Here is a 12,202-nt window from a genome sequence, read left to right as displayed (position 1 = left end):
GTCAGGGGGGAGGGGGGGCATTTTTTTCTTTTAAGTGGAGCTAAACAAGGACGGAATATGAACAAAAATGCTTTAAGCAATTACTTCAGCGGGGGAAGGGAGGGGCGGCGGAGGATAGTGCCGTTGCTCATGAGACATTTTGTCCTCTCTTTCTGTATCCGTTGTTCTTTCCTGCTCTCCGCTGGTAATAGATTCCTCGTCTCTATTCAGCAGCACAAAATGAGCCTCTCTGGTGGCGGGGAGAGTGATGAGTACATTCACCTCCATTCTGCTGTGCTCCGAGTGTGTGCGCGTGTGGGTGTGTGTGTGTCCCTAATGCATGCTTGAGCGTGTGTGTGTGCGTGTACATATTTGTGAATGTGTGTGTGCTTGAGTCTGTCACTTCGAATGGTCTTTTTTTGTATGTATTTGTGCCCGATTTTTTTGCCCTGATACATGCATGCATGCATGTATGTAGGTTTGTGCCTGTGCGTGTGTATATATGAATATATGCATGTGTGTGAGAGCATGTACATACTTGTGAGTGTGTGTTCACATCTCCTTTTTTTGCATGTGCGAGTCTAGATTTTTGTGTTTCGAGTTTGTGTGCGCTCTCATACGCATTTGTGTGTGCGTGTGTGTGTGTGTGTGTTGTGTGGGAACAGTGACGGGTGATGATGTTCAGTGTGGCGCTCCCGCCTCCCTCCCAACAGTGAAGGTAATCTCATTATTCAGCCCACTTCCTGCTGCTGCCACCAGAGACAGGCTGACGAACACTAACCACCCCGACGGCCCGGGCGGAGAGAGAGAAAGAGAGACGGAAAGAGAGAGAGGGAGCGGGTACAAATCGCGAGAGAGAGATTCAGCAATAAAAAAGCCGCACTGGTGGGAAGAAGGAGAGAGGAAGAGACATGGGGAGAGAAGAGTGAGCCCATAAAGCAGTAGGAGAGGTGAAGAGACAGAGGACAGGGATAGAAAGAAAAAAAAAGACAGTGGATAGACAGACAAGCAAACAAGCGAGCCGAGAGGAAGATGCAAATACTTCATTTGTGTGTATGCAGAGGAGAGGAAGGCAGGGGAAGGCAGGAGAGAGGAGAGAGGAGAGCGAGAGCGAGGGACTGAGTCTGTGTATTTAAAGCCATCGGGGACCGGCGGGCTAAATAGAATTACGTGGTGAATTTAGAATGATGCTCCCAAGTGCATATTTAACACTGTCAACAGAGGGGGAGAGAGAATGGGAGACCTAGATACACTTGCACAATGACTGGAGCACAGGAGAGAGAAACCTCATCCCTAAAACCTCTTAATCCAATACGGATGAGAGTTTTTTCGGCTCAGCAAAGACTACTGGGAATAGAGAGAGAGGTGGTTGGGGGGGGATCTAAGGTGGGAAATGGCTCCGATCATGCACACCGTACGTCAAAATCCTGTTCTAAGCTGTTATGCACACACACACACATGCATTTTGAGGGAATACACAACTTGTGGGTTGCAGTAAGTAGGTTAAGGTGTTGGGAGTTAAAGCTAAGCTGCAGTTCCGGGGTTTGGGGTTCGATTCCCGCTTAGGCCACCCATGCTATAATAATAATAATGATAATATGCTTTCTTTATATAGCACTTATCTAAAAACAAAGACTTTACAAAGTGGTTTACATAAAAACAGAAGGAATAGAATGAAAGGAATACAAATATAATGCGCAAGGGTCCCAAAAAAAAAAATAAAGAGATAAGAAGAATAAAAAATTAAGATGTTGATGTTTGTTAAGCTTTAGGAGTGTGTGTGTGTGGGTGTGTGTGTGTGTGTGTGTGTTGAGTGTAGGGAGGTTGTGGCGGTAAACAGCTCAACCATGAACTAGCAGTCTGAGGTGTCAAAAGCGTCTGTCACCTTCGCGCCTCAACCAAGCTATACCCTCAACAAACACACACGCCAATAAAGGGAACTTCAACACACACACACACACACACACAGCCCCAAATCTGCTGATTCTCCTAACTACACACTATCATTACTGCACGTACGGCAGAATTGCAGCCAGAGCACTCTGTCGTTCAAAGATTTCCCCTCACTCACTGACAGAAATAGACCAAATTATGATTATTATTTCCCCACACGGACACACGGTCCCCGCTAGACTCTCTCCCTCCCTCTGTCTCTCACCAGCTCATCAACACTCCCACCCCTCCGCAGTAGGGACCCCCTCACCAGATGAGGAGCGAGGGGATAGGGACATCCTGACCCCCACCCATCCCCAAGAGTGTGTGTGTGTGTGTGTGGGGGGGGGGGAGGTGGCGGCGGCTTAGAGGGAAAGGGATCCCAAATGCAAACAGACAGAGTCGCCTCTCCTCAGATCAGGGGCCCCCTTGGCCCTTGGTGCCCCCGGTGCCCCTCTCCCCTTGGCCCTGTGTGTACACCCTGGGCACCCTTGGCCCACCTCGAGCGCACACACACACACACACACACACTGAACCCCCGCCCCCCCTCCCATCCCCAGCTGTCAAAACCCTGACGTCTTAATCAATCCTGGACCCACGACCCTGTCAGACGCGGCAGTAAGATGGATGCAGAAGGGGACGACCCTTGACCTCTGCCAGGGGAGGAGAATACAACCCCTCTGTGCCCCGTCACCCTCCCCCCCTGCCCCCCTTTCTCTCTCTCCCCCCCCCCCCACCCCTCTCCCCCAGCTTCGCCATCCCCAGTCGGCTTCGCTGCTGCCCCAAACAATGATGGAGGAGAGCCCATTCATCCTGGGCTGGGAACCAGGGGCCAAGGTGCCCTTGTAACCCCGCACGTACACAAGACTAGCAGAGACACACAAGCATGTGAGCACAAACGCCAGACACACACACACACACACACACAATTAGGCTTGTCTGCACCCCAGCAAACTTTCAAACAGAAAATTCAAGCCACATGGATGAGGCTGACGCACTCACACACTTATTAAACGTATCTATCCTTCTTTTTGACAGCGCTCATAGAACAAACTATGTACACACACATACAGACACAGACACACACACACACCCTACTCCCTCTACCCCCCGATACCCACTCCTCTCTCCCCCCTATATCCAGCTCCTGTCTAAGTCCCTTGGTCAACATGGTCATATAGGAGCGGAGCCCCTCTCCCATAGAGCCTGTCACACTGGGGAATATTAACCAGCTCATCAGTGCACTTGAAGACTGACAGTGGCCGCCACCTTTTAACCCTTCAAACACTGGGGCTGACCCCACGCCGGCGCCCCGGGCCGCCATGGAGACTCATACACATTGTGTGTTGTCCAATGTCGATTCTGAAGTGATATGTTAAAAGGCAGAAACGGCAGTAACGGTTTATGGATGGCTTTTTATGCTGCGTTTCATGATTTGTACCGAGCTGAAAGTGAATGGAATGGATATATTGGCCTGTAAACTAATAGTGCACTGTAAACTTACACAAACCAAATCAGATGCCTTATAAGATGTGAACTTAATGGATATATTGGCTTGAAATCAATATTGCCTGCTCAAAGGCTGGCAGACGCAACGAGACTGCATTAGTCATATAAAATGAAGGTTTCCAAAGTCTTTACGGCCCTCTTTGGAGGGTAACAGCTATTTACCTCAACTGAAATTGAATAGGAGAGATAAGGAGCCTTGCTGCTATTGGCATCTTGCAGGCAACGCAAAATTATGACAAAGATCAGTGTTCTCATTTTGACTTGAAACAGGAGAGGTCATGGTTGTGCATTTCAGTTGAGAAAGCCATTCCAGAGGAGATTTACCTAAGTTCTGTGGCGAACTACCCTCTGGTCTCTTTCTCTCAACTCTCCATCTCTCTCTGCTTCTTTGAAGCCGACCCTGGGGATGGAAACCTGGCCTGAGCCATCTAAACCCAGCAACAGGGGAGATGGGCAGGATTCCAAGGAAATTCTTACTGCCGAAACGTTACCCCTTTACACACACACACACACACACACACACACACACACACACACACAGCCATCTGTGACCACTTGCACCCCTGTGCCTCCCCACCTCCAAACAGCCAGCGCTAACCCTAAATCACCAGACCTGTTTGTCATGCAATTAGTCCTCTGAGATAAAGGCTCCCCCCATAAATTAAGAGAGGTGGAGTGGTCCGTCCCCCTGTTAATCACCCGTGCCCAGCCTCTGACCCCACGCTGGAGCAGCCCAATGCTTTTTGTGTGTTTGGGGGTGGGGGGGGATACCAATAAACCTGCCTGGCAGAATTGCCATCCGCCTTGTCTAGCCAGTTGACAGCCTCACCTCAGCTAGGCACAACGCATTATCCACAAAACAGCTGCTGAATGCTACAATATACTACCCACAATACACTGTGCGCAATGCATTGTTTGAAACATGCAAATTAAACTGGTACAAAGTCTATGAAAAATCCCATACACCATCAGAAATAAAATCTTGGCCTGAAATCTGTGAAAGCAAAAAATATGGACAGACCTGTTGGCAGGTTGCTTTCTCTGATGTTTGAAGAGCGTTCCAAGGCTATTTCTTGAGATCATTGGCATGCTGACAGTTATATCATGCTCATGATTTGAAAAATCAGGCAGCAGGCACTCGACACTGACCTTAAAACCTCATCAAACAGCGGCGTATAGGATCACGCCGAGGAGAGACTACAATAAACGGCCACAATGGGCTTTTCCCCCCCCTACCAAATAGCGCCATTTCAACCCCATCTCACCGCTGTGTATTTTCACTTCTCCCATACCTGCCTGGAATGATAAACTCTCTCTCTCCTTCTCCCCTCTAAAGCTGTCTATCTCGCTTTCCCAGCTTTGAGCTCCGTTGGGAATAAGTGAAAGGGCTGCTGGGGGGTGAGAGAAACAGCGACAGTGCGAACCAGTTTGAGCTCTACCCTCCTGGCGGTGTCACCAATCCCCTTGGGATGCATCCCATTGCACAACACCTCCCAGTGGACCCGCTAATTACTCCATTTACAATCATCATCGCCTCTATCACCCAGCCAGATACCAGGAAGAAGGGACGCATAGAGTGGGAGGACGGGGAGAAAAAATAACCAACAGAGTGAGAGGTGGGTGAATGGAGGGGAGGGAGGGACAAAGAAGAAGGACAAAGAGAGAGAAACATGGGGGAGAGAGGAGGGGGGGGATGATAAAGAGGTAGGCTACTGTATGAAAAGACAGCATTGGAAGGGAGAGAATGATATATGAATAGAGAAAGGGGGGGTGAAAAAAACAAGACAAATGTCAGTTCTTTACCTTGGCATTCCGCATTGCGCTCCTCGTATCCAGGGTTGCACAGGCAGTTCCCAATGGGCACCAGCCACTCTCCGTCAGCCCCGCAGTACATCTTGGGAACCTCCTTCTCCTCCGAATTATCCACGCACGAGCCGCGCACTTCCACAAGCGAGGAGGTATCGGCTCCGGTGATGGTGTCGGGAAACTGGGCCAAGTTACGCACCGCCAAAGGACATTTCTTGTAGAAGACCCTGACGGACACCAGCGCGATGCACGCTCCGACGTCCTGGAAGGCCAAGTAGAAGCCCTTCCGGGTCAAGGCGCCCACGTCGCGGACCTCCGTGTTCAGCTTCATGATGCGATCGCCGATGTCCACCTGGGTGAAGCTCTCGTCGGCGGCCACGGTGTCGATCTTGCCGAACTGGTTCTCGCGGATGTAGCGCTCTTTGTCGTTGTTGGACTCGTAGTAGTAAAGGTTAAAGGTTTCCTTGCAGGTTCCCATGACGCCTGGGAGGCTGTTGCAGTCTCGTAGGGTGAACTTGATCTCGATGTAGACACGCTGGGCGCCGCCGCGGGGGATCCAGTCAGTGCGGAGCCAGTTGTTCTGGTTGGGCTCCATGACGTTGCACACCTGGTACGTCCGGATGGGAATGTTCTTCTCATCCATAATGCTCACTTCCTCCCACTGGAGAGAGGACAAGAGCAGAGAAATGTTAGGAGGCTGTTCTGGAGTTTGGATTCTTAATTATTTTTTCAGTCTGCAACCCAAACAAGGAATTTAGTCTCTGGTCCTCAGGCTTATGAAAACATATTGCTACTCTTGTCACGTGGAGCCCCAACACATGTGACCTATTTTGAGTTTGTCCCAAACCAGTTTAAGAAAGACATTCATTAATTTTATGAGCAATAGGAAAATGCTATAACAGTGTATGGGGATTTTTTTAACAAGAGCATCAGAGAAATATCAGAATCATCTGCTCTCAAAATAAAAAAAAATTAAAAAAATAAAAAGTAGGCTATAATAAAATAAATATCACACATAACAGTGATCCAATGCATGCCAAGAATGAGAGATACTGTGAAAAAAGCATGAGAGAAAGATTAGTCAATATTTGAGTCTCAGCAGACCAATTAATTGATGGCTAAACTTAATGCATATTTTATGAATGGCGCCTAATAGACTTGTTAGGGCCTAATATAGAATCATAAAGATATTAATATTCATGGCTTCTCTTCAACTGTGAGAAAGGAAATTTGTAATTAGTTCTATGCCTCAGTAAAGACTACTGTTCAATTACTTGGGGAGCTGTATTGACAACCCACACACACCCCCAGCACGCGCACATGCACACACACACACACCATCACGCTGAGACATATAGCCTTATGGCTTAGGGTATCGGAGAAGAAAAAAAGGAAAGGAAGAAAAACAGGGGATTAGAGGAATGTAAAAAGTGAAGGTCTCTGAATCAATGCTAATGATCTAATGTGGGCCTGCTTTCCATCTGCATACATGATGGGGAGCGGGAGACATTTTCCACCGCACACATGTTCACTGCTGCTGTTAGTATGAACTCATAGGAGAGAGACGCTGACATGGGCCGCATGGATTACGTTATCCAGCGTGGCCTGGCTTATTTTTGCCGAGGGGGGAATGTTTGTTTTACTTATGATAAAGTTCCCCTCTCGACAGAGCACCGCTGAGCAAATACAAGCGCGTCTTGAGAGGCTCAAAGCGGCGTGCTCTCTTAAGTTTTTCACAATGTGTTTTAAATATAGTCTTTGATTGAGCCGGGTTGTAAACAAGAGCGGCCGAGCCTTGGCTGTCGTATCTCTCAGCCCGTTTAGTGAAACCGCACAAAGCAAAGTAATAATGACACAGTGGAAGATATGGGTTAGGCTGCCAGATTTGATTTGACGCCTTATCATAAACAATCTGGGTTAAAGCCTTATTTCCCTGGAGTAGGGCAGATAACACTAAGCATAGCTGCGGCTGTAGGATTTCAGACAGTGCCTATCAGTCCCCTCTGCTCCGTTCCACTCTGCTTTCTTCCTTTCGCCCCCCTCCTTTTATTGTGGAAATCAAGCAGCGCTGAGATAAGGCCGCACCTTTCCCCGATAGCAGGGACGAGGGAGAATAGGGCCAATTGGTCGTAATGAGAGGGTGAATGCAGCCTTGCCGGGGCTGCCAGGACCCTGTCAATCACTTGTTTGTGATCAAATGGCCGAGGGGAGGACCTGAGCCCGGCACCGGCCAAGTGCATTGAAAAAACCCCACGAACAAAGCCAACAACAGCTGCACGAGGTGAAATTCTGGTCCTCTGGGTTGATTTTTATGGGTCGAGGTGGTTGTTACTAATTTGTATTAATTTGTCATCAAACCTTATAGAGGCCTGCTTGTATTGATCGTCAAATGTCAACAAGTGGGACAAGCGGAGCAATGACTGATGATGACTGACAAAATACTACTATTTGGTCAGTGTGATAAATTATTACATGTAGGTCAGGTCACCGAACCATCAGCTTAGAGGGAACATTTGGTCCTGAATGCTCTCATGATGTGATATTTTTAAATATGGCTTCCGAATACATTTCTGGCCATTTTTCATTGATCCTTTCCCTGTTTTCTAGAGGATAAAAACTATACTATAAGTGCCACACATTGCCATACCCAATTGACGTCCATGGCATGGCTGTGGCCCCGGGGGGCCCCAGCAACCCCCCCCTCCATTATCCCTCTCCTTATCAGAGCCACTATATTATCCCAATTAGACTGAGGGATCACGCATTTGGTCCGCTTTACTCCCTATCGCTTTATAGCCCGATCCAACCGTCCTGCGGCAAGGACTGAAACCCACTGCCCTTTCCCTTCATTCATCCATTCCAGCGGGCCCTTTCTCAGCTGCCAAGTTCCTCTCTCTCTCTCTCTCTCTCTCACTCTCCCTCTCCCTCTCCCTCTCCTCGACTCAATGGGGGAAAGGGATATAAAGTTTCTCCACAAAGACCGATTCAATCCACCGTCTATTCAGGAAACCCGACGCCCGCTGCAGTATCGGCCCCTGCATCTGACCATTACAGCGAGTGGTTAGAGAGAGAGAGGAAGAGAGAGAGAGAAGGAGAAAGAGGAGGGGGGGGGGCTATGCCTATAGACCAATGGTTCTCAAAGTGGGGTCCAGGGATCCCCAGGGGTTCTGGAAGGGGGTGTCCCCATGCAACAAAATGAGGAATAGTTTAATTTCACCATAATTTAGTTCACTAGAATTCATCCCAATTAGAGAATGTGTAGGGATGATTGTTCTAATCAGTGTCCTTCTCATCACTACTATTCCTACAGTGTAGACAGTTACAATTCAATACTAAATCATCAACAACAAAAGTTCCCATTTTGGATCATTGGGACTAAATCTTATCAAACAGGAGCCTGCAGGGCCTAATGTGTATCTATTTGGGGTCCTTTAAGAACCCCTGCTTATACGGGACATTATCTCTCCATTTTTTACTCAATGGGGGACCATGCTTCCTAACAAGGGGGCACTTTCAAAAAAAAATAAAAATACTTACCCCTCCTTCTGTTGGGTTTGCGACCCAGCCCAGCTCCCCCTGTACAGATCTGGAGTCCAGTAACGTGACTGGAAAACAAGAGTGGGAGAAGTGAGCAGTCCCACTCCGTCCATAGAACAACAGCATTGGCATATATAATCCACTTAGGTCTGACACACTGAGGATGAAATCTGATTCGTATAAAAATAACCTTAATGCATAGAATTGATTGTGAAAAGTGGTTTATCAGGCAGGAAAATACATTTGTGGTCAATGTTTTCGACGCTGGTACAGAGATAATAATAATCAGTGAACTAAGTGTTAAAAATGGTAACAAACGCAGAAAATATTTGTTATGCGCAATTCCCTGTTTTGCATCACGCGGGTCATTTTTATGCCGTTTGATTGATTTTTCGCAAGGCAAAACGGTTTTCTGCAAATGACAATTGCATTTCCTCTATTCCATTAATCTCATGACGTCTCAGTTTGCTCAGCATAAGGTTCTATTTGGAAGTAATGTTGCTCGTAATCGAAATCAATTAGCGAGCCGTGTGGATGAACTTGGTCCAAAGAGAAACAAAATGAATGTTAAATTCCCCTGACAGGCTGACTGACTTGACAACATTTTCCCCTTTTTTCAGCAGGGACTAAAATAAATTAGCCTAATGACGCATTCGAGAAAAATATTTTGAGCGATTGTTTGAATTAAATAGCATAGACCCATATTTTTATTTCATTTGAGGCTGTTTTGAATTCGACGTGTTTATACTGCCTAATGAACTCGTCGCTAAATTAATAAGTCTGCTATGTAGCCTGGGTCCACAGTAGGCTATACATTAGGCTATTTGTTGAAATTAAAAAAAACCTGAGGCAGTGAAATGTGTTTCAATTAAAAAACTGAGCGGGCGATGTATCATTCTGGACTCATTTTTGTTGTGACAAACTGCCCTGCTTTGCCAAGCAGGACAGATATGGATAGGTTCTTACAGAATTTGGAGATGATGTTTCAAGCAAAATTAACTAATTCATTTACTAATGTCTACAGTAGAATAGGTAGGCTATAGTAGGTGGACGCTGCATACACAAGGCCTACAGAGTAAGATTTGGAAACTGGACACTTGCGCCCCGGGACCCCGAGTATTCCAATCCCGAAACATGCCGAGTTCTCTCCTATGGAGAGGACGACACGCCATGCTACACTCAAAATCTGCCAGTTTAAGGTTTCCTTGTTTTTCAGCCGAAATGCATACCTGGCAGATCATAACTGAAGACCCTTTATGGATCGCTGGGAGCCATTCTTTAATTCGGCGTACATCTGATATACCAAGCAACACTTATTTCAATAACGTTTTAACTTTTAGAATTGGTTTGCCTGTCATTCCCACATCTTCTTCCACCAAAACACATCGTGTGAACCAGTGATAAAACTTGAAATTGCATTCAAATAAAGTGCTGCTTGGTGGATCGAATGTATGCCGAATTTTCGAGTGGCTCCGATCGGTTCGTAAAAGGTCTTCAGTCATGTTCTACGAGGAATGTCCGTGTACCGAGGAGCAAGGCAGCATTATATTGCCAGATTTTTTGAACGGAGCTTGGCATGACCTTCTCTCCATACACGGAGAAAACGGCACGAATCGGGGCCACAAGTATTCCTGCTCCCAGGCTTTCAACAGCTGGCACGATCCGAGCTAAGCCAAGACCAAAACAGCGATGCGCATTCGGACAGCCACTTCTGATTCCAGTTTCGTTCAGAGAAAACCCCGCAAAAGTCGCTGCGTAAAGGTGACCGTCGGTGTTTTCCACCTTTAAACTGAGTGCGGCTCCACGCACCAGCGACTGGGGGGCCACGAAGTGGAGCTCCGCGGCGCACACACGCACACACGGCGCGGGGATGAAGTCAAAAGTCCGCCGCAGTTATTTCCCCCCCCAACAACCTTACCTTCATTTGGGGGGTATATCCGTGCCGGCGAAACAAATGTAGAAATCCCAAGCAGAAAAGAGGTGGCCGTAAACAAAATCCCTGCCATGAGTGCCATTTGTGTCGTTGCCCCGTTTTTCTTTCCTCTTTTCTTTCGTTGCTCTTGTAGGTCCTACTCTCTCTCTCACTCTCTCTCTCTCTCCCTCTCTCTCTCTCTCTTTCCCAGTGGAATATGGGTTTGAAGCGGACAGGGAGAGAGACGCACCGAGCGCACACAGCCAGGAGGCGGGTCTACTCTGTGCGCTCTGACGCGGCCCCCGTCAATCCATATAGGAAACGCAGTGGACGGGGAAAAGAGGGGGGCAAATAATCATTAACTACCCCCACCTACCAAACCCCTCATTTGCGAATGGCCACTATAGTCCGAGGATTGTGTGAGGTAACATTTGTCCCCGGCATTTTCTTTTGCATGTTGTGCCATACAGATACCGAACAAGCAATGTAAAAGTCTGTATTGCTACTCAACGGCTATGACAAGAGAAATGGAGTGATAAGTGGATTGATGTGACTAGACTAAACAGCGGGGGAAAATGTCCCATTAGTCAACAGTGACAACGAATGGGAAGTCAGTGTGTATTGCACTTCAACTGCGCCGCTTCAATTTCCATGTGAGTTTGTTTTGGAAGGGACGTCGACCGCGATCAGTGCTTCCTTCATTTTAAATGAAAAAAAGAAACGTCTCCTAACCTGTTTATTTATATGCGCAATATTGAATGCGTCAGTTTTTGTCCTGTGTCTCTCTCAGCAGTCACACTGTGTGCTGATCCTGCATGTAGTCTGGCTCCAGTCAAGCGCAGCGCTGTCCAAGGTGAACCGCATCAGACCAAGGTCGCCACCTAGCGGAAATATTGACGCCTGTTCTGCCTCCAAAATTGGATTATGGAACAAGTATGAGCATGACCCCCTTAACAGTACATGGTATTGCACTTTGTGAAATTGACAATCCCCGTTTTGTGACCAATACCGAGGCTGTATTGGATTATTGTCACTTGCTATTATTCTAATATTATCAAGACTTTATTGGAATTCATGAGAAATGTGCAAGCAAATCCATCCATAACTGCAGAGTAAAGTAGGCCTGGTGTTGTGAAGCTTGAAAGGTGAAGATGCCTAGGAATTGATGTAGAAGTAACGTTAATTCCCCGGTTTTGCCCCAAACAAAGGGGGCATTGTTCTTGTTAGAGAAAGTCCAGCTGTGTCCAGGTTTTGGGTTTTGCCTCGGGTGCTCTCGCTCTTTCATGCCCTCCTACGCAGGTCTTCTATTGCTCCCACGGGATGCGGCCATCACGGCAGCAGGCGAGCGACCCTCAATGAGCTGCAGAGGAGGTTGTCACTGCGTGGGCAGGCTAGGGCGTTCTGCATCGCCACACACGGCAGTTGATGATTCCACATCCACAACCGCCACCTTTAGAAGCTCTCAAGGCTGCTGTATGTGAAGCTATGGCATTGAGAATGGATCTCTTTCAGGGCTGTAGGGTGGCC

General features: G+C 47.5%; 1 protein-coding gene across 6 annotated transcripts in view; it reads right to left on the bottom strand.

The window, feature by feature from the left end:
- LOC139927485 (ephrin type-A receptor 4) overlaps nt 1-10,793 on the bottom strand; it is a 52,837-nt gene extending 42,044 nt beyond the window's left edge. For 5 of the 6 annotated variants that reach the window (XM_078284198.1, XM_071919638.2, XM_071919636.2 and 2 more), the window contains exons 1-3: nt 10,682-10,778; nt 8,764-8,831; nt 5,224-5,887 (exon numbers count right to left, since the gene is read on the bottom strand). In XM_078284198.1, coding sequence (XP_078140324.1) covers nt 5,224-5,887; nt 8,764-8,831; nt 10,682-10,778 — 829 coding nt within the window. Of the gene's footprint in view, nt 1-5,223; nt 5,888-8,763; nt 8,832-10,681 lie in introns of all 6 variants that reach the window. The other variant, XM_071919642.2, reaches the window with a different exon arrangement.
- Nucleotides 10,794-12,202: the final 1,409 nt, after the last annotated feature.

This window comes from Centroberyx gerrardi, chromosome 6, assembly GCF_048128805.1.
Source record: "Centroberyx gerrardi isolate f3 chromosome 6, fCenGer3.hap1.cur.20231027, whole genome shotgun sequence".
In the NCBI taxonomy this organism is placed as follows: Eukaryota; Metazoa; Chordata; class Actinopteri; order Beryciformes; family Berycidae; genus Centroberyx; species Centroberyx gerrardi.
The sequence above is the reverse complement of the archived record's forward strand: the minus strand, read 5'-3'. Positions and strand labels throughout refer to the sequence as shown.